We start from the raw sequence: 22,647 nt of genomic DNA, 5'->3' as shown, positions 1-22,647 counted from the left end.
CATTCTGAACTCCGTTTGTTTAGCTGTAAATGAGTGCAAATGGATACCTTAGTGGAGCAATGAGCATGTGTTTATTGAAAGTAATGCCCTGTCAGAATCACAGCTGGGAAAAGCCAAACCTCTGTAACAATGGCATTCACTTGTCTGCAGCACAGAGAGCCTTTTGTGGAATATTGTTCATTTCACAAAGGGACATGTTTGCACTCGCTTAGGGTCATACCTTCTTGACTGATATGGAACAGTAGTTTTCCACATGCCCATTGGAGTTGAAGTGTACTGCTGATTTTATGGATTAAGTGCTTGTTAGGAGCAAGTTTTCAATTTTAGTTTTACTCAGATTCTATTAGTTTACATCCAACAGTCACATTTACAGTTGTGTAGTTTGTCATTGTGAGGTCCGGGGTATTGCTTAGGGCATTTATTTAGTCGTTCATATACCTGAACCTCAAATCCATTAAAGGTTTCAAAAGTTACATATTGTCATTATTTTTGTTTTATTTTGAGGACTTTAAATTGAAGTTTAACTCATAAAAATCACGCGCAGCATTAAAGTACTTTCTCTGTTTTCACGAGAAAGTACAGTGGATACGGTCTTGGTAAGCTGTTTATTCTAGCACATTTCTTTTTTGTTGCACCTTGTGCTAATGATTCACATTATCACCTCAAGGTGTTTCTGGGAAACGGTAACCATGCTGCTGAGCACACTGTTGCGACTTGCTTTTCTATGAGTTATTTTGAGGTTATCTGGTCTGTCTGCATCGACATCCATTTGCTGCAGGAAAAAAAAGCTGCCAGCTTGGAATAGCATCTCTCTGTTTAAGTGTTTTTTGCCTCACCCTCCCCTTTATGAATTCCTAATGCATTTGAGTGTTGGTCTTTTCTCTCAGAAAAGGTATATAGGAAGAAACAAACAAAAAGGCTTGGATCAGAGAATATCAAGGCCCTTTCTCTAAGGACAGGGCACCTCATGTAGAAGGTCACGAGCTCTAGTGAATAAAGCAATTTTTCTCAAGCTGATAGGTTTCTCTTATATTAGTGTTGTCAACATTCAAGAGGAAATTGTTATAATCTGCTTTGTAAAAGGTACTCAGTCTAATAGTCACAGCAACAACCAAGGGAGAACATATTCCTCCTTTAATTGAATCAATTGTTTAGTGTTCTGGATCATATCCTGAGCAGAAAGAGCACCATTCATAGATTACTGAGTTTAACACGCTCAAACTGTGTAAACAACAGTTCCTTACATGTTCAGGCTGTTTAAAGAATACTAATGATACAGGTTTACTAGCTGACAGTTGTTAATGACCCCATTTACACATAAACATATGATTTGTATGAGAAAACATTATATGGATACTGATTAGTGATATCAGTTCTATTCCTTTTTTCAATTTACATCTTGTATTAAAATCAGTTCTCATTATCTTGATTGTACTTGCATTGAATCCAGTCTCCATATGCAAATCAATAAAAAGTGGATGATTGACTTGTCAACAAACATGGTGCATACTAGCAAATTTTTCTTCCATTGCAGATGAGATACTGAGATCTGATGTTTTTCTGCTCACACTATGATCTGCTTTTATCTTGCATAACCGTTTGTTTTTCTTGCAGATGAACTGTCTGCATACAGATCGCACATGTGTGCAGTAGTTTGGTTTTAACAACCATAATTAAGACAGTGTTTAAATATTGCTCGCTCGTTAACACAGCTTAAGAGGTGTGAGCCTGTTCCACACTACAAGTTACTGGAAAGGAAAGGAAAAAGAAACTAGAAACATTGTTTGTTAAATTTTGAGCCTGTGGCCAAATGTTTTATAAAGATAAGCAGTTAAAAATACCTTGAGCATTAAAAGCACTACTTTAACAAGACCTAAAAAGTGAAAGCCATATTTTTTTCAGTATGCTAATTCAGATTTTCATTGTGATGTGGCCTCATTATTTTCATATGAAATATTGTTGTTATTATTTATGCATTTATTTTGCTTGACCTAGTCTTTATATACCTGGACATAAATTTCATTTCTCTTTAAGCCAGTTTGAACATCAAAGGTTAGTTCTGGAGTTTGTCCATCACCACATTTGCTTATGTGATCTCTTTCACTCCCTCTTTCTGTCTTTCCACCTTTCTGAATGAGGCTTAGTTATTTATTTATTTGTTTTGGTTATTTCTTCATAGAAGTTCAATCAATCAAAATTTATTTATATAGCACATTTAAAAACAACAGTTTTGATCAAAGTGCTTCACAACTAAAAAAAAAAGAAAAAGAATAAATAAATAAAAATAAAATAAAATAAGACAAATACAACGCAAGACGAGACAAACATAGAAACCAACCAAATGATAATCAAACTATCTTATGTCAAAGCCAGAGTAAAAAGATGGGTCTTTAAACGAGATTTAAAAGACTGAACAGTTTCAGAAGAGCGAATGACAATAGGGAGGTTGTTCCACAATCTAGGAGCTGCAATAGCAAAGGCACGGTCGCCTCTGGTTTTCAACCTAGACTTAGGTTGCATTAAGAGCATCTGATTAGAAGATCTTAGTGCTTTTACAGGGTTATACAGATGAAGAAGATCTGTTAAATAGCTAGGGGCAGTGTTATTTAAGATTTTATGTGATGTACATGTTTATTTTTCATTAGCAATGACTTGCAGGTTCCACCTTTCTCAGCCCCCTGTTGCAGCAGTAGAGACTTAACTGCTGGTGGCACCAGACTATAATGTGCACCTAGTACATTATGTCCATACCAGTTTAATAGAAAGAAAAGTTGCTGTATTTTTGGGGTTTCTATATAATTTGTTATATTGCGGTACCTTAATATCCTAGATAGGGTTAAAAAAGTAATGCACGTGTCCTTAGGGTCAAAATATATTTTCATATGTGTACTTCACATGACCTTTAACATGTTAATGGAAGGTCAGCACAATACCTTTTCTTTTTAATGCACTGTACTGCTGTGTCGTGATAGAGCAGGTTTGACAGTCTGTGATGTTCACTTTTGTCAGTGTAAATCTCAAAATTTGTGATTTTTAATTCTTGAATTCATTTCTCCTTTTTCCAAACAGCTCTTTACTCCATCATACTAATCTGTGTCTTCCTGTGGATCCCCTTTGTTTACTTCTACTATGAAGAAAGGGATGACAACAATGTGAACAAATGCTCAGTAAGTGTGCACCTTTCTTTTGCTACACACAGCTCTGTAAACTGCTGAGATGTGGTGCATATCCTAAAATGATTTTATTTGAATATTGTAGCCAGTTCAAGGCGACTTGCACCACTTCATCTTTTATTTTCATTTCATTGAAAATCACACAAACCTTCCCAAAGCACCCATGTTAAAGTGGATTTTATCAACAAAATAGGTTGTTTCTTAAGTAGTTTTTCCTTTAATATTATTTCTAATAATTGGATCATTTATGATTCTCTGCTAATAACTTTTACATTGCTACGCTGCTTGTGACTAAAATTTACAAGCTTGAAAGTCATTTGCAAGTAATTGCAGATACAGTGTTGATTGTTTGACTACTTGTGGTGCTGTAGAGCAATGTTTTCTAATCTGTCACAAGACTCACACACAGCATGATCACAGAAGGAACAAGGTGCACATATTTGCTGAATGTAAAAGGTTGTAATGGTTGTTGACAGTTAGACTGTGTACTCTGTACATTAAAAAGACTTAAAAAATAAAGACATCAAATGTTCTGTTGGGTAGCAAATACAATCAACATGCTTTTAAGGCACTGGCAATGCAGGGGCAAACTTAAGTGAGCTCTCTGTAACCTGGTTTTAAACCATCCATGTCCAATAAAGCACCATCACTTGCTTTTTTATTGAACTCAAGTTTATATGCAACTTAAGCTTAACACACTGTGTGCAAACTTGCATGGACTACAACAGTAAGACATTGTACTACTTTATGTACTGTATGCCACAGAAAACAAGTGTTATTTATGCAGCTTTGCTTTGTGCCATGTATGTAATTTACTGATGGCTAAAATCAACATTGGCTAGTAAAGGAATTCAGGATGCTAGCCAACTCACATTTCCAAATGTATCCATAAGTTACAGACTCGAGTTAGGTGGTAATTGTAGCTAAATTGAGTTACCAACTTCAAACTCAGAGTTTTTCACTTCATTTTTGTTAACAGGCAATAACTAACACTAGCCAGAAAAAAGACAGGTTAGATTTGATAAAAAAAATCAATTACGCCATGATAGTTACTCCAAATATCTGACTGGTGTTAACTGTAGTTTTCCTCTGAAAGGAAGGACCAGTCAGGATTTTTTTTTGAGATAAAACAGGCTTTCTTCTGCTTAATGTTTGCTACCATTAGCTCACCTGCTCTCAGTTTTTAGGTAACATTTCAGTCTGCAAGGCATTGCCACTTAAAAAGTCATAACACATGAAGAAAAGTTACCCAACAGATGTTTCACGAATTTTATCCAACACGTGTTTCATTGTGGTAATGAAAATAGTCACCCCAATTTACTGAACCACTGCATTAATTCAGTGAGACTTTAGAAGATGCTTTAGTGAGGGATTTTACCATTTAGTAATTTCACGAGCACCAAACAGCAGCTATCTCATAGTGCTGTTTCTCCCATGCATGTGTCAATTTTGAGCTGACAGAGGCACTTTCTCTCACAGATTGGAAGTCCTTTGTATTGTTACTTTAAACGCCTTGAATAGCACCAGGAGTGACAGTTTATCTCTGCCAGGTCAAACAGGATCTACACTGGCTCTGTATAGTCCTCACTCTATAGTCCTTAACTGAATGGAATATGACCCCTTCCCTCACTCACAATGAATAATAATAGTTCACTTCATGGCTATGATTGACCAGTTAAATGTATTTTTTTCATTACAGCAAGTGAAAAATGCTCTGAAGTACACAATTGGATTCGTCATTGTCTGCGTGGCGCTTCTTTTAATTGGGTGAGTTGGAGACATGGTTGGCTTCTTCTGCTTTAGTACACGGCAGGTACTCGGGTGTGGATACATCATTGTGTTGAGTTAATGAGAAGACGATCCCTTCAAACAGCTACAGGGCCATTTGTCTGGCCATGATAAGCCATTCAGGAGACAAAGCTATGTACCTTTCTCTAAATAAGTGTTTTGTTTTTGTGTATGAGTGCTAACTAGATTCTTTGAATGCAGAATGCATTTAAATAGATCTTTGTTAGAAATTCAGCATTTAGACATTTTCAGCCATGCTCTGTTTATGTGCAGATTTAAAACTGGTTGTGTTTAGGAACACCAACACAACATAATAGATTTCCTTTGCAACCGTGACAGCAACACACCTGAAGTTCAACCTACACAATTAAATGCGCTCTCTCAACCATTAAATGGTGCACTGAGAGAAGGCTTACCTGGCTGGGAGAAAAAAAGGACACATGACTATACTTTGTTACAGCTGAAAGTGTGGATGTCAGGATGTTTTTAAAGACAGAAGCAATTTCCCTCTCCTTTGCCCAATAAACTGGAACTATTGGTGCTTTGTTCTGGCAATTGTTGCTTAGGTGCTTTGATTTTCAGCAACATGATAGCTTTAATCTCAGACTGCTTTTCTGATACCAACAGACATAATGGCCCTGTTTGGGCAGTGTTCATTCAGTAGGTCTTTGCTTCATGTTACAGGCTTTTGTTGTCTTTAAACCTGGCAAGGTGACTGACTCCTTAAATAGCCTCTGATTGTTTGCTGTGGGATTTCTACTTATTTATCTATGTTTCTTAAAATCTGACTGCCAATGATGTAATACTTTCAGTTTTTTTTAAACTTATTTTTGTAGTAATGTAAATAATATTAACCGTTTTTTTTCTCTTCTTTAATTTGAAATCGGACGAACTGACGTCAAGCTTTGTCAGACTTATAGAGAAGCTAGATTTTTATAACTAAGACACTATGTCAAACTTATTTTTTGGAACTACATAGAAGATGTGCACTAAAAATTTCAAAACACGTTTTAAGTGGCAACGAGAGACTGTTACAGTGGTGATCAAAGATGATGGCTTCTGAATTCTGCAACAAGTAAAGCAAGTTTATTTCTCCAAAAAGAGTGAACCACAACACACAAAAGTTTGGAAATTAATGTCGATAAATAAAGCAAGACCAACTCTACCAAACATTTTTCATCTGATGGATATAAGAATGAAGTTTTAAAAACCTTTATGTAGACACAGTTATGAAGAGTTGAGTAAGCTAACGGGAGCTTTTTATTTTCTTTTTCTAAAAACAAAAGTGAGACATATGATGGCCAAAAGAAATTCACATTAAAAAGATAAAGTGCAAGTATGAATCCTAGAGGAAATACATATAACATTAGAAAATATCTTTGGGTTTGGATACTTTAGACTTAGTTTGGGATTTTTTGTTTAGATTGGTCTTGATTTTGCTAAAATAATTTTAAAGTGGAAACAATAAAATAAAATGTACATAGAACACTCATTCCAAATCAAGCCTAAGGTGGATGTTACTGTGGTAACATCCAACAATTGGTGACATTTGCTTAAACTCTTTCTGCCTTGGTTGCCTGCTGGGGGTAACCATTGTTTCTTTTTTCTGAATTGAGTAGTTTCTGTCCTATTTCAGGTTTTTATTTGCTGTGTTGTCTCTTTACCTAAAAAAAAAAAATACAAGTGATCTCACCCGGTTGGGAAACGTAGGTCTCTTTATTACTCAAAATGTACATTAAAAAAAGACTATCAGAGAGAGCAGAGTGGCGCTTGTTAATCTCTGTGTGGCAGCTGTTTTTCTCAAAATGACAAAACTGAGAAGCTTTTATGAAAAATTGTAAATAGCTTCATTTTGAATAATCAGGTGTTAATCATTTGAGCTATATGCTGACTTGTAAGAATTCTTTTGTAGTAACAGTAGTTTCAGTGATTATTATCCATTGCCATAATAAATTCCTTCTCAGCTATGTTATCCAAGTCAGTTTCATAGTCACATATGTAAACATAGGCCATAATTACTGGCTCGTGCCAATGTATGTCTGTATCTGGCTGAGTAGCTGCATGGGTCATAATGTAAGGACACTTAGAAACTGCTGACCTGACTGAACCTGTAGCTCAGCAGTTTACTGTGAAAGTAAGGAGAATACAGGAGGCCAGTTGCATACAGTTTAACAGTTGTGGTTTATGCCGAGGTAAGCAAATAGATGTTTTTCCAGAAACTATTAATGCGTAAGTTTAATAATTTTTACGTGTTGTTTCTGTACTGTTTTTAATTAAATACAAGGTTTACTTTATTTTTAAATGATTTGATTAATATCTCAAGTTTTTGGAACTTCATTTTTTGGAAACCTTATTATTATTCATGTACTTTCCTTCATTGAAAAGAGCAGTTTAATGTGCTGTTAATATGAATCTCTGTGAATCTTTCTCTCTGTGATGAGGACAAAGATAGCCTAGAAAGAACCACATTAATTTTATCTGTCTTAAAAGTTATTATTTTATATTCTTACAGAGCATTTGTTCCACTCGCCGCCCCACCCGGTCAGAATTCTACTCAGTGGGAGAAAGTACAATACCTTTTTGAGGAACTTGGGAGTAGTCGTAAGTACCCATTCTTTAGAAAAATGCCTACACTTATGTCCAATTTATGTCTTGTTTTATAGCAGTTGTTCCCGTGACTTATCGTATTTGTTCTCTTTATCACTTGAAAGAGAAACTACTTCATTCAATCCACCTCATCCTGTAGGATTTCCTTATTTCTACTGTCATCCTATTATGAAGTTATTATAATGTCAGTTTTACATATAGCCTGATCACTGATCACAGTACTGTCCAGTACAGCTTTTCTGTCTATGTAACACAGGGTTTTGGACTACCATTATAACCATGACTAAACACTTTAATACAATGCATAACCCTCTCCACTTTGGAGAGGGAGGATATGAGCAGGTAGTCATGTCTTGGATGGCTAGAAAATTATGTGGTGGTTTTGAAAGTCTCAAATTAGTTTTTAAACTAATAGACTAGAAATGTGGTTAATTTAAAGTGCACCATTGAAAGTTAAGTGGAACTAGAACATGTCAAAGATGAGATGTCAAAAACGGACTGAAATTGTTAATATGCCCTCTCCACTTTTGGCTCACTGGAACCATCAGAAAAAAAACCCTCACCCATGTAATGTAAAATTGTAACAACTTGTACTACAAACCCTCTAGAACTGCCAGGCTCTGTCAAGCAACCACAGCAGTAGTGGTACAGAATCCACTAATGAACAAGAACAAACACAACAATATCTGTCACATCTAAATACTTTATTTATTGTAGGAGAACAAAATTATGGAAAAGTTGTGGAGCCGGTTGAACCGACCATTGCCTACATTTTAAAAGTTAATTCACAGTTGCCCACAAAAGATAAGAAGCGCATTTTAATAAATGAATTGTTGTAAAAGTAGAACAGTGACTGTTTATCATCTCATTAACATCACATCCCTGCTGCTCTGCACAGTCAGCAAACCGTCCGGGACTCTGTTCTGCTCCACCCTGTCTCAATATCCCATTTGCAACTTATTTAGCACTACAATGATTATTCTTCTTTTATCTAACTATAGTGACCTATATAGTTATTGGTTAATAACAAATGTGTTGCTTGGCAGCCAGACTGGTTGAGTGTACAGCATTTTCGTTAATTTCTTTTAGGTAAAAATGATGTCCTCAGTGGCTATAGCTATAAATGGTTGTCATTTTTCTTTTTATTCCACACAACTGAAAATTCACCATAAGATGAATAAACCCATTTTAGGAAAAAGTCAAGAAATATGAGTTAAGTTACAAAACGACCCCCTTAGCTCTCCTAGTGTAAATATATATTTTAGCTTTCATTTGTGATTTACAGACAGGCTGTCTAGTAATCGCTCTTAAATCAGTCTTTGTATTTGTCATAGAAAGTGCCAAGATCGACAGCAGAAGAAAACAGATTGCAATACTGCCCTAAATACTCAATAACTTTATGTAGCAAGCTTTTCCAGTCACTCTGTACCTGAACAGTCATATAAAATGTGATAAGAAATTATTAAATAAATAGCTTGTGTTGATGCCTAACAACACTGTAAAAACTCCCTATTTGGGCATTTTCACTTGTTGAATGGAACAAAGGCTGAGAATATGCTCATGCTAAACACTGGCAAATGTGGACTCCTAATAGTTCTTTTGGCCTCTTGCCATCTGGGGATCAAGGAGGAAGCTGAACCATCTGCCTCTCTGCATAATAGTGGACCCCTACATGCTCTCTATAACCTTCCTCCTTTGGCACAGGGGGAAATTGCTCTGCTGCTGAGGAAATGTGAGGATGATCCCTTTTGTAATTCCCCATCTCTTCTCTTTCCAGATGGGAGGTTAATTGTGTAAAGAAAAGGCACTTTTACCACATAACCCTCCTGACTGCTTTGTAACAATTGTGCATTAAAGTCACTACCTCTTCAATAGTTCCAACATTACATTTGTTACAGTGCTCAAGTGATGCCTTAATGTTCTCCAGATCACTAGCTCTCGTGTTGGTATTCAAGACCATACAGTACCGTCGTGTATTTTTGGCCATGTCTCAAGGGGGAGAGTGCAGTGGGCAGTAGTCCAGTTTTAACTACTATGAGTACTTGAACAATATTCCCAACACTTAACTTATCTTGACTTTTTCCTTTCTTCAGCATTAAGAAAAGAAATTATAAACTTAAGTGCTGCCCCTGGAAGTAGATGCTGTAAAGCATCACTTGAAGATCCTTAATTTCACTCAAATCCTTTGGGTTAAGCATTTGTTTATCCATGACAAAAATGTGATGCAGTTGTGGTTAACTCTTTTAAAAACTCTTTAAAGGTGTACTGATGCTGATTTTTTCCCCTTTGAATAGATGACTAGTTGCTAGTTGCTTTTAATTACTCAGTCGCTCGACAGAAGTAGGGTGCTAGGGCTAAAGGAGTTCCTTAATAAACACCTTTCTGTATAAGTCTTATGCATGAACACAGGCCTGTAGGGCTATATATATGTGGGGTTGAGATAAGAGCTGCCTCATTCCGTTTCTCTTGGAATCGAAGCTGTCCAGACGTGGAAGCACCAATGATAAAAGACAATATTCCCTATGTTTAAGCCCCAGAAAATCTGCTCAAGAAACCAAGAATACTGGCAGCAAACATGTATCCTTTGCTTTGTGTGGAGTTCATGAACAGAATGTTCTCTATGCAGAACATGATGCTATTGTCTATTTTACCAAGCTCACCGCTAAACAAAGGCAGCAAATTCACGATGAAACACTCGGGAGTAGAAAACACGTATTCACATGTTAATGTTAAGCCCAGCTGTCAGACTTCAAAGTTTTCCTTTTGCATACAATACAATAGGGAGCAGGTATATAATTTATCTCTATTTTCCACTTCTTTGTCCTGCTGCTTGTTAGATGCCTATAAAGGAAAGTGATAAATGATATAAACAGCACAACATACATGCCCTGAATACTGACTTAAAATTCCCATTCAAATTCCACTGTCAAGGAGAAAGGCAAGCAGAGCCACCTATGCCCGTGTTGACAGGTGGGCTGGGCATTATGAGGCTGCTGCTGAGAAAATGCGGAATATCTACAGAGGGACAAATGTGTAGTTTTTTACTTGGAGCACTATGACAGGTGGGATCCTGACAGGGGAGTGTGGCAATCAGTCTCTTCATCAATCCCTGTCTTCTAACTCTAACTCTGACAGCTGGTGTGATACCTACTGTTGCCCTTGCCTTATGGGTGGTCCTCTTTCTGGCTCAATCAAAGGTGACACACATCAGCTCAACCACACATCAGAATTGAGAGACACAGCTCTTAAAACATTGGCTATGATCAATGTATTAAATGGCAGTGATGACAAAAATGTTGAATAGGTTTATCTCTGGAAAAAGAAATTCTGTTCATTAAAATAACATACTAAATCCCAAGATTACCTGAATACTAACAAGCATTATCCCCATTCAATGATATAACATTTATTGTTGATCTGTGGGCATGGGGTGCTTACAAAAAAATGAATGAGTAGTACAAGCAGCAGATACTAATATGATTTTTAAGCTTTAGCCCTTCAGGCTCGCACCAAAACCACCAAATCTTGCAGTTCTGTGAAAAGGTATTTTCCTTTTTTTTCTCCTTTTTTTTGCATATTTGTCCCACTTGTATTATTTTTTATTATCAAACAGATTTTAATGTTGGACCAAGATAACTAAAATAAATGTAAAAAAAAAAAAAAAAAAAATTGTGATTTTATTTATTAAGGGTAAAAAAAGCTGTCCAAACCTGCCTGCCCCTTTCTAACAAATATTTTCTTTTCATAAACTAGAAACTGGTTTTGCCACCCAGCAATAACTGCAGTCAAGCATTTGCAATAAGTACCAATTAGTTTTTCACATCACTGTAGAGGAATTTTGGCCCACATTTCTTTACAGAATTATGTTAATTCAGGAGTGTTTTCAACCATGACGGCCTGTTTAAGGTCATGCCAGTGTGTATCAATCTGATTTCACTTCAGTCTTTGACTAGGCCACTCAAAAACCTTTTTTTTTGTATTCAGAGGTGGATTTGCAGGTGTGTTTTGAATCATTGTGTTGATGTATAATCCAAGTGCTTTTGGCACAAACTGATGGCCTGACATTCTCTTTCGGGATTCTCTTGTAGAGAGCCCAATTCATGGTTACGCTCGATGTAACGGGATGCAAACCTTTCTAAAGGTTTAGCTTTCGTCTCATCAGTGCACAGAATATTCTCCCAAAAGTCTTGGGAGATATTTTTAACGTGTGAGATGACGTTTTCGCTTGGAAACTCTTCCATGGATGTCTTTTTTGTCTTAGTCTCTTTCTTATCTTTGAATCACGAACTCTGACCTTAACTGAAGTAAGTTAAACCTTTAGTTCTTAAGGTGTTGTTCTGGTTTCTTTTGTGACCTCCTGGATGAGTCATTGATGTGTTCTTGAAGTAATTTTGCTAGGCCGACCATTCCTGGGAAAATTCACCACTGAGTTTTCTCAATTTGTGAATAATAGCTCTCTCTGTGATTCACTGGTGTCCCAAAGCTTTCAAGAAGGTTTCCAGACTGCTATATATCACTAACTTTTTTTTTTTCATGTGTTACTGAGTTTCTTTACATCATTGCAAGATGTGTTGGTTTTCTTTAACTTTCTTTTATAGTTCTTTTAGCCCACTTCACTTAATCAGACAGGTTCTGTTTCAGGTCTAGCAGTAAACAGTCCTGTGTGTGGCTAGTGAAAGTGAGCTCAGCTTTCCACAAATTTAGTTAAAAACAGGGGCGATTACTTTGCATAGCTTTTTTTTCGCTTAATAAAAACATAATTTAAACAAAAAACAAGAAATAAGTAAGGGGGAAAAATACTTCTTCACAGTACTGTATTTGTTTGTCATTAATTTGCTGTACTTACTACTATCGTTCCACTGTTTGTAATGTATGTAAAACCATACATTACCTAGAAAAATCTATTTAGAGTTGCACTTTCTATGAAAGTTAAATGGACTTTATTTTCACAGTGAAGAGCCTCGAATCTAGTCCCAATATTAGTTTTCACTGTCTTCCAATCACTGTGGATACTTTCAAGACCTCCCTGTAGACAACTGGAGCAAATATTAACAGTTTGTGGTGTTTAATACATTCAATGCAATAGGATTTGAACAATTTTAACATTTCAACTAATAGCAGGACTCAACGAATAGTTGCCTGAAAAACATTACTAAAAAAATAAAAAGAGCAGAAATTGTGATCTTGAGTTTGTACATGTTGTGAGTCCATCGATGTGTCCTTCAGAGGTCAATGGCACATCTCTAATTCCTTACCTGATTTTCCTTCTACAGATGGTCTTCCTGCCCTGTCTTTCTCCATCAGCTCCTTGACCTTGATTGGCATGTTGGCAGTGATCACTTACACGGTGAGTTGACAAGTGGTCAGTGTTATTTCATGTGTTCATTGGAGCAACATTCAGTTCATCTGCTTGGTAATTAAGCAGTTATACAATGGGATGACTTCCAAAACTCACCAGCTCTGCAGCTTAATAGAGTTTGTGGTTTTTAAGACACAACAGACTGACTTATAAAATGATTTGACGTATGAAATGGGACTAAATTGTTATCTTTGTTTTGTCAAACATACCGAGTTTGATTTACCTAGTGGTTATAATTTATTTTTCTTTTTAGCTTTTAAAGTCTTTCAAGTGCACTGCAGGTTTTTCTGTACAAATGGTTTCTCATAGTATTGGTTGACCTGGTGATGGGGTTGCCTTTTACTCTTAGTAATGTCTTGTGATCTTAAAGATAAAGCATTTAGTTGCTGAAATTGTTTAGGCTGCTGTCTTTTATCTAATAACCCGAGACTTTTGATGTATGGATCCTCCTCACAGCCTTATCAGCCACTTATCTCTTCTCTCTCGCTCTCTCTCTCTCTCTCTCTCTCTCTCTCTCTCTGTATATTGATTGTGTTTTTTGCTGGGTCAGAAGAACTTATGAAACGTTGTCTATTTTTCATAGCTTTCATTGTTTAACTAATCTGTGAATAATACCTGGAGGTTGTGGTTGACCTGAGTTAGTGTCTGTTGGGGAAAAAATACAAGAGCGCTATTAGGATCAGCCCAGACATTGAGAATAACACTGACAACCAACTTCAATCTATCGAGTTTCTGTTGAGCTCAAAGAATCCTATCTGACAGATGAACAACAATTGAATGTGGAACTCTTAATGAATAATACACAACCAAGTCAAATAAGTTGTCGAGGCAGTTGCCCTTTAACACAAAAAAATCTGTCTCATCTGGGAATTTATCCACTGTTCTCTCACCGTTCTCCAAAGGGTGGATAATTACCTAGTACAATTTGAGGATGGATCTGTGCTCAGATATGTTCTGTCCCACGCTGCTATGGACCAAATGCCCTGAGGAAATCAAAACACCCGGCGTGTCTTTGTTTTTGATGTTCCTTGTTTTGATAAAGTCAATCAAAGAACTCAGGCTTTTAGGCGACAGCAACAGCAGTCTGTACCTCTTTTATTGTCACAGCCTCAAAACAGAAACTCTTTTTTTGTGTGTCTGACTTTGAATAATGTCCTTTTATCTGCTGTATCTCCTCTCTTCTCTAACTACAAGTGTGAAAACTGTTGTAGGTGGGAACCTACCGGTATTTGCAAAGAACAGTCTAATTTATCATCTTATGCTACTAAGCCTGATTAACTTAATGGAAGCCAAGTGACAGGTTCCATAAGCAGTGGAAATGTTGTCCATGACTCCTTTTGCTAATTTATTACTACCCTTTGTGTAGAACTCGCCATGTACTCTTAATGCACACAGCTCTGTGATGTAAACACTATACAGCTCTGCAACCTGGTGCACTTAAATTTCGTTCACATTGAAGTAAGGCTGCACGGCTTTCTTTCTGTGTGCATAGTTCATTTATTAGAAGCAACTTAAACAAAACTCAAGCAATGCTATTTACCTTTCTATAGACAGAAACAGTTAAGGGCTGCTAATGACTATTTTATTGTTGGGGTGTTCTGATAATGTATGGTCCTGTCAGTACTGTAAATCAAATAGAGCTCAGCTTTAGAGAGATTATACACTGAGTTTAAATTCAGTAAATTTATTTATTTTTCTAATGTATTTTGCAAACATAGTGTTTTGCACTTGATAGCAACTTCAACTATTTTAATCTGTTTTAGAGGGCAATAAATAAGAAAATATTTAATGAAAAGAATTTAAGTACACAAAAAAGAACTTTTTCTTATCCCTAATTACTCTGTAATCTCCCACTCTGCTTCACTCAACCCAATGATATTACAAGGGATCAGCAAAATCTCAAAGCTCATGCATCATGTGAGATCCTTTGGCATCGTTTACTTCCTTTAAAAGCTTAGCTAGCATATTGACTTATGACTGTCATGGCTCTGTCTGCTGTTGAGATGCCATTCTCTTGCTCTTAAAGTGAAAGCCATAAAAATGCTGATACTGAATTAAATTTGGTTAATGTCTGGTAGTGTAATCCCAGACCCTGAAATTGACCTGGGCATAAGGTTCTCCCAGAGAATTGGAGTGATATCTGTTTTTCTAGAATTCTGTAACACCTCGAGGCTTTTTTAAATTTGAATTTAATCTTTATATTTATATTTTATTATTTATATTATATATTTATATTTCATTTTGAAGTTCAAAGTTTGTGACATTGGATTTTGAATAAAACAAGACTTGTTTTAGTGTGATAAGCACTTACAAACTGAAATTCTAAACTAGGAAAAGTATGACAGTATGTCCCTGAATGAAATTACTATTTTATAAACTTCATGTAATAAGTATGTCTATTTAATAGGATGAAATCACAGACGGTATTACCAGCAGACTGTATATAATGCACACATGTAGTTACAGAGGTTTTGGATTCCTCAGTTTAAAACATCACTGATTGCATATTAGTGTTAATAAGCTGCAGGTTTCCATGATATGAGAAGGTCAGATGCTGAATTATCAGCTATCAGTACAAAATATCAGGTCTGCATAATTTCGTAATTTTTTTTTTTATTATTTAACCAGTTAGTAGCAAGCACTAACTCTTTTCTTCACTTTAACCACAAGTTATTCCTCATTTGTCTTGGAAGCCAACAGTGCACTGGTACTTTATTTTCTAATTGAAAAATGGTATAGTTTTTATATGGTACTAGTAGGCAAAAATAGTTCCATTTTAAGCTGTTTTTCACTGTCAAGTTAAAAGAATAAATATATTCTGTTTATTAGTTCAGATAATGATAATAAGATAAACAGTTATCAATAAAACACTGTATACTCCCACTTGCATTGCCCAACCCCAGATCCAATCTGGTTAAAAATCAGTGTAGAGACACAACCTCCAACGTTTCCAAATATTTAAAGGATTGTAGTTAATTACAAATTAGCTCAGTGGTTCTGCCAGGCTCTTCTTCATAATCTGAATCTGAATTTATTTATTTTTTGGCAAAAGAAAGGTTAGGTTCAATATAATATTTTTTTAAATAGTGCAAGTTCAAAAAAAAGTCACAAAGTGCTTTTATAAAAATTAATAAATTAATAAACGCCTCAAAGTTGTCCAGTAAAATTACGCAGTTGGCATGAATGGCTGCATAAACACTAATTTAGTCTGGAAAAAAAAATGTAAACAAATGAAATATTCACATGGGTTTTACGTGTCTGGTTTGAAAAGTCCTTAAGAGTGAGCACTTGGCAACTGTAGGAAGGAAGAACTCCCTCTTGCAGAAGCAGTTTAGGGCTGAGGATGAGACAGTGTAGTAAACCACTGCCTAACATTACAATAATCATTATTTTAAAGCTAGTTGCTCTCTTCCCTGTTCACTTTAGGGTACACGTCTGTTTTTAATCCTGTACTAGTTCTCAGTGCAGAACAATTTGTAGTCTACAAAGACATGGTAACCATAATGTTCTGTCTTGTTTGTGAAGATTATTTTGTTCTAACACCCTTTGCTAATTGAATCAAATGACAGAGAAACCTGAATATGTTAGTTTAAATGAGTGGAAATGTCTTTTCACCCACTTCTATCCAGAGAATTTTATGCTTTGTTATTTCTTAACTGATAGCATTGAGAACTTGTGGGGGACCTCAGATCCATCCAGTGGAAACACAAACAAGGCTTGTGTAGGAGACCTGTGCCCAACTACTTCTCCCTCTTCCCACTCAGCAGTCATGTGACTGAATGATTTCAGCTAGTGACTTCACCCTCAGCCAACACACACTTATTGAGTTGCATACACATTCCAAGCTCCCCTGCAGAGCTATTTCTGGTTATTATTGACCACGGTGGGTTTTAAAATAACTTTAATGAGCATGCATTACGATGAGTGCGCTAAAAATGTACACAACAGCAGAGGGAAACCTGTTTTGTCTTTCTTTTAGTTTCTTTTCTATTTCTCTCATATAGTTGCACATTTCAGGGGCGGGAAATGTTTCTCTTGGGATCTGGGACAGGTTTTCCTTTTATGAGTGTGTTTGATATTCGGGACATGCTCTGGCCTTAAGAGCTCCATGATTCATTGCAAGAGGCGACATTCGCCCGTAGCAGAGATCCTCAGCAGAGACTAATAATAGTGTAGCCTGACTTAGTATCCCATGCGGCTCTCTTAATGCTACCTAACACTCAAAAACTAGTAAAAGTTGTTTTAGAAAAATATAGACTGTGACATTTCCCCACATGAAAAATGGAAGAAGGAGGGCAGCATCTTTTGCACAGAATGGCCCTTTGTTTTACTATGAACCCGTAAAATGGCACACTTCCAAGTTGATAAAAGTGAGACAGCATTGTGAAAGCATTGGCCTGTTGCTTTTACTTTTCTTTGTATTGATTGGTATGTTTCCTGGTATTAAAGATGTCCCTCGTTTTTGATTAAAGTCCAGATGTCCCTTCAGGTGATTTAAGACCCCTGAAAGATGAAAGCACCCTTTGAATTTAGCACACATTTTCTCTTATTGTCTATCTTTGTGGGAAACTGTGCAGTGTTTATATATTGTATCTAACTTTTACAAAGAAATGGAATTAAATGACATCTGTTGATTTAAATTCAGGTGAAAATTGATTGCATCTTGATTTTCCTACCTCAGATCTAGATGTGTCTATCGAAAATTATAATCAGAACAAGTTCTTCATATCCTAGAGAGAGGGTAGTGCTGTCACATGGGGGCACTGTTAAGCTGTAAATGCATCAGAGTGATATAAGGCAGTGATATCCTCACAAAATGGTTGCAGCAAATTCTCCAATAAACCTCAGCACAATTATAGGTTCCACCATTTTAATCTTTTTTCCTGAACCAAAAATGACATGGCCTGGGAGGCCAGGAACTATATGATTTGCTCTGTGTGTGTTTGCTTACCCTCATTTGACTGTTGTCATGTCCCACATTGTGATGGCTTTGCCGTCAGGCAGGAGCCTGTGTGGGTGGATGCACGTGCCATATGTGCTCACTCTGACAATGATGTCTGATTATAATGGTAGTTTTGCACTGTCTTCCAGGCATATGGCATGTCTGTTATGCCTTTGAATCTGATAAAAGGCACCCGCAGTGTTAAGTATGAACGCCTGGAGAACACTGAGGACATTGATGATGTTGAGCATCAGATTGAAAAGCTAAAATCCAAGGTGAGTCCCATCAGAAGACACAAAGCACATAGAAAAAGAGTTATTTAAGCTTAAAAGATTAAACATATGAAATTAAATGCTGTTTTTATTTGTTTTTTCTTTAATATTATTCTGGATTTTTCTATCTCATATGTGTCCCTTTGTCTTTGAATTCTGTTATGTGTGGGTAACATTGCTTTAGTCAACCACCTTCCCAGCTGGAGGCCACATATACTGAAAGTGTAGACATCTATTAGTTGCTCATGGCAACATGAAGTTTAAACAATAGTCCAGATCATTCCTTATTTGTCCCTAGCATAAATGCACTTGTTAAAAACCAGGTATTGGCAGCATTAAAGGTTATTTTCACAATAACAAGGAGGTTAATGCAAAACACGCACAGTTTGCTTTAATATTGTGAGAGCAGTAGTTTAAATATGATACTTGTAAATGTATATCACTGTATGTATATGCTTTGAGAATGTTTAGAAAACAGCATTTATATAATACTCCCACTATTTTTAGTCTACATACTCATTCACTTGACTGTAAATATTTATTGAAATCATATTTTTGCAGATAAAATGATATCTACATTTTTCAATGTTCTCATTAAAACTTCCAGGAGTGTAGTTTCAAAAGTATGCATAATATCGATCATTGATGCATTTGGGATATCTTTTGGTCGTCTTGTCAGTGCCAAGATGGACGTCCTCTGTCCTCGAGGGATAGAAACAACCTGCAGGAGCTGGAGGGCAAACTACAGGTCCTCCGGCGCAGGGGGAGACACCTGGAAATTGCAGAGAGGAACTGCTGCACTAAAGTGGGCAGTGCTCTCAGACCTTTCAAGGTGAGTGTCCATTATGGAATTGGCTCTCATTCACAAAAGTAAATTATGTTCTCCAAAGTATTCTGTACAAAGGGAAATTATGCTGATGTGTGTGTATTGAATGCAAGCATTCAGACAGGGTTATTTAACATAGATAGTGCTGTATTCATTCAGTGCTTCTTTTAATTGATATTTGAGATTAAGAATAGGTGAAGCTGCAAAAACCCGCTCTAGCTTGTAATACATTTAAAACATCATTTTTGTGTTTATATTTTTTATATCCACCTTCAACTACTTCTTCCTAAACAATTTCTTTGTGCTCAATTTCCAATCTGAACTGCTCTAGATTTACTTTGAGTTCTACTTTACACAACTGCATAGTTACATGATTCCCACAGGAAATCTATTCACCTAATTTACTCTGAAGTCTCTCAGGGAGTCTCATATTTCTCAGGCAGGATCTCATGGTACCCAAGGGATAGACCAAAGCAACCAAGAAACTTGTCTTTTTATTGTTTTTCATATTGTTTTCTTCTTTTTTTGGCTACCAGTGGACATGTTGGTCCCAACATTACTGGCCCAGTACAAAACATCCAGACACAATGTACTGATGAGCACAATGTAGAGACTCAAAGTGCATCAAAGTTCTGATCAATTACATACATTTCATTTGAGCAGTTTTTCATGGTATTGAATAGAAGTGCTTTATAATAATTTTTTGAAGTTAAATAAAAAGCACATTGGCTTTTCATACAGTCACTTGGGGGCAAAAAAAAAATCACGAATTCAGCCAGAATCCCGCGTGGCTAGGTTTTCTTATCAAACCTTAATAATATATCCTTGTTCCAAACCACTCATTTATTGTGTGTGCTTTTTTTTTTTATCAACAATTGCCAGAAACAGCTATTGAAAATGGTATAAATACACTTCACTGGACTTTGAGACACGCAGTGGCTCTCACAATGAAAATGGCTTTGCATAACAGACTTATGACTGTTATTATTCTTGTTAAACATAATGGTGGACGGTCAGAAAAAAAGGTATAATATAAAGTTACAATACTGCAAATCCTCAAGCAGCAGAAGTATTTACTCCTAATAGTTTTATTGAACTGCAGCTGGAATACAGTAACAAGAATGTTTATAACATTACTGAAAAAGATCAAAAGACTTTGATAACAGATTTTCGTTGTCGTATATTTCCTTCTCGATTATTCCCACATTATAGAAAACATTTTTTCTTTTAACTGATATAAAAGACTTGTGGCTGGCTGCAGTGCTATTGTAAGAACTCACTGAAAGAATATCCACTTACTTCTGTTCATATTTCAACCTATGCAGCCAGCACGTGCACACAAATGTACTTTGTGTGTAACTTTGTGCCCAGTTACAATCCTGCAGACCCCTCACTTTTAATGCCTTTTCCATGTGTTAAGGATAAAATAAATTCCAGCACCATTCCCTTCTTTCACATTTTACTTTTCCTACTGCTGTTCATTTTTCAGTACTTAACTGCACTGCAGGCTCAAACAAATATTTTAAACCAGTGTCTGTAACAGTTTGTCTTTAACCAGGGGGGTTGCTGCTAATGATAGTCCCCAGACTCAAATTTAAACAGTAATGAGTGGGGAGATTTATTTACTGTATACTGAGAGACTGGTGTAGAGTGATAAGCCAAATGATTGCGATTTCAGCCTCACTGTTCCTCAGACACATGCTGTCCTTTTAATACCAACACCGACAGTGAGCGAAAATGACTCACTAAGCATGTTAAATACTGACAGTTAAAATCAGTGCGTGAGGACGTGGAGCTCACAATAGCTACTCTCTTTTGATCACGCAAGAAATGTAACAAGCAATTTTTTTTTTTTTTAGGTAAGCAACTTGCACCATAATAGGGTGAAAAATTGTGCCACCTATTTATAGAGCTTTTATTAAAAAAGTGTATATATGGCAGGTGTCTTATTTAATGTTTTAATAACTTTACTATCATTTAATACATGTAAACTCATTTTTTAGATATTTCTTTGGTTAGAGTAGCAGTTTCATAAAGAGATTACTGTATTTTTAAATTAAACTAAATTATTATGTTTTTCTTCTCCGTCTTGCCTGCTTCTCTCCTAAGTCTGTCATCAGTATCTTAATTAATATTTTGCCACAAGGGGTTTATCTCAGATAATTTGGTATAATTTGGTCTAACTATTGATATGAAGATCAACATTAGATTCACTTTTTTTCCCCTCCCACTACGTTCATCTGATCAGCCAGCTTTTTCCTCCCTGATTGCAGCCTCCTAACTCTGCTTCAGCTGTGCCATTGCTTCCCCCTGTCACCCTGGGCGACAGTGCCAAACTGTGGCTGGCTATGCCATATGGTCTCTGTTTGACAAAAGACATGGTAGAAAGGTTATATTTGCTGACTAAGTAGCTGTCTTTAAAAATACACATTTTTTTTTAAATGCAGCTTTTAATGCAGTTCACAAACAAGGGCACACTGTGACTACACGTCCCTCCTATAGTAGTCATTTATAAAAATGTATCCTGGTATTTTGTTGTAGTTATTTATTTTTGTTTCTTTGTTTTGATTGATTGATTTGCAGATATTACTAGGCATATTCTTTATCCTGGTTGCGTTGCTGTTCACCATTGCCCTCTTCATTTCAAAGTAAGTTATGATTTGTCTTGTAACACAGAATACAGTTTGCAATGTGTGTCTTGTAAGACAGGCAATGTACCAGAATAAACAGTGCAATTGCTTCATTTAACCTTATATATTAAAGTTTAATACTGGAGATTTCTTCTTTTTCGTTCTCTCTGTTTTTTTCCTCCTCAGTCTGGATAAAGCTCTCCACTCGGCTGGCATCAGCTCTGGGTTCATAATCTTTGGCACCAACCTAACCAATCCTCTGAATGAACTTCTTTTAGCCTTGCAACCTGTAAGTATCCTCTCATCTCTCACGTTGAAATATTGATTATACTCAATTAAGATATGCTTAAATCCATATTTTTTTGTTTCTGTCATCATTAACCTCAATGAAGCATAATTTAAAAGCTTTATCACTGGTCTCTCCTAAATGAACTTGAAATGTTGTTTAAAACTTGGGGAGTATGTGCTTCAGTGTGCTGAACTTTAAACACATTAAACAGATTTTTTGGGTCAGTGCTAATTTGTAATGAAATAAATTAGGATACACAATACACATCGTCAGTGATAGGTCATTGAGTTTCCAGATTTTTCAGCATCATACACCTTCACTCAGGAAACCCAGCAAGGGTTGTTCAGACCCTGGCTTGTTTCCCAGCAGCATTGGCGAAAGGATCACTCCTCCTCATTGAAAGCCATCTGGAGGCCCTCTCTGCAGCTTCCAGAGTGGACATGATGGCTTTCTTTTTTGCAGCACCGGTGATTGAAAAAGCTGCACCTTAATCAGCTCACACCGCACCATACAGCCTCTCCCCCTGCACTGATCTACCAGTTCCTGCTACTTGGACCATTTATGCTTATTTGCCTCTTCATTAAAGTTTAGCTGTAAAAGAAGCAGCTGCTTTGACGAGGCTAATGACAGGACCACACACAAAAGCTTGGCAAAACATGACTGCTAAATTGGTTTAAATACCTAAACTTGCCAGTCTGAACACTTCATGTTGCAAAGCGTAACAGTTGTTGATGTTCAGATTTTTTCCTGGTGTGTGAATG

At 36.4% G+C, this 22,647-nt stretch overlaps 1 protein-coding gene across 1 annotated transcript in view; it reads left to right on the top strand.

Annotated features, from left to right (window-relative positions):
• Window positions 1–22,647, top strand: part of lmbrd1 (LMBR1 domain containing 1) — a 48,595-nt gene that overhangs the window by 11,787 nt on the left and 14,161 nt on the right. The window contains exons 4-11 of the mRNA XM_006800763.2: window positions 3,070–3,167; window positions 4,873–4,940; window positions 7,474–7,562; window positions 12,842–12,915; window positions 18,019–18,144; window positions 18,821–18,973; window positions 21,551–21,615; window positions 21,784–21,886. Coding sequence (XP_006800826.1) covers window positions 3,070–3,167; window positions 4,873–4,940; window positions 7,474–7,562; window positions 12,842–12,915; window positions 18,019–18,144; window positions 18,821–18,973; window positions 21,551–21,615; window positions 21,784–21,886 — 776 coding nt within the window. The remainder of the gene's footprint in view (window positions 1–3,069; window positions 3,168–4,872; window positions 4,941–7,473; window positions 7,563–12,841; window positions 12,916–18,018; window positions 18,145–18,820; window positions 18,974–21,550; window positions 21,616–21,783; window positions 21,887–22,647) is intronic.

This window comes from Neolamprologus brichardi, chromosome 13 (genome assembly GCF_056152115.1).
Source record: "Neolamprologus brichardi isolate AB-2024 chromosome 13, ASM5615211v1, whole genome shotgun sequence".
In the NCBI taxonomy this organism is placed as follows: Eukaryota; Metazoa; Chordata; class Actinopteri; order Cichliformes; family Cichlidae; genus Neolamprologus; species Neolamprologus brichardi.
This window is presented reverse-complemented; position numbering and strand designations above follow the sequence as displayed.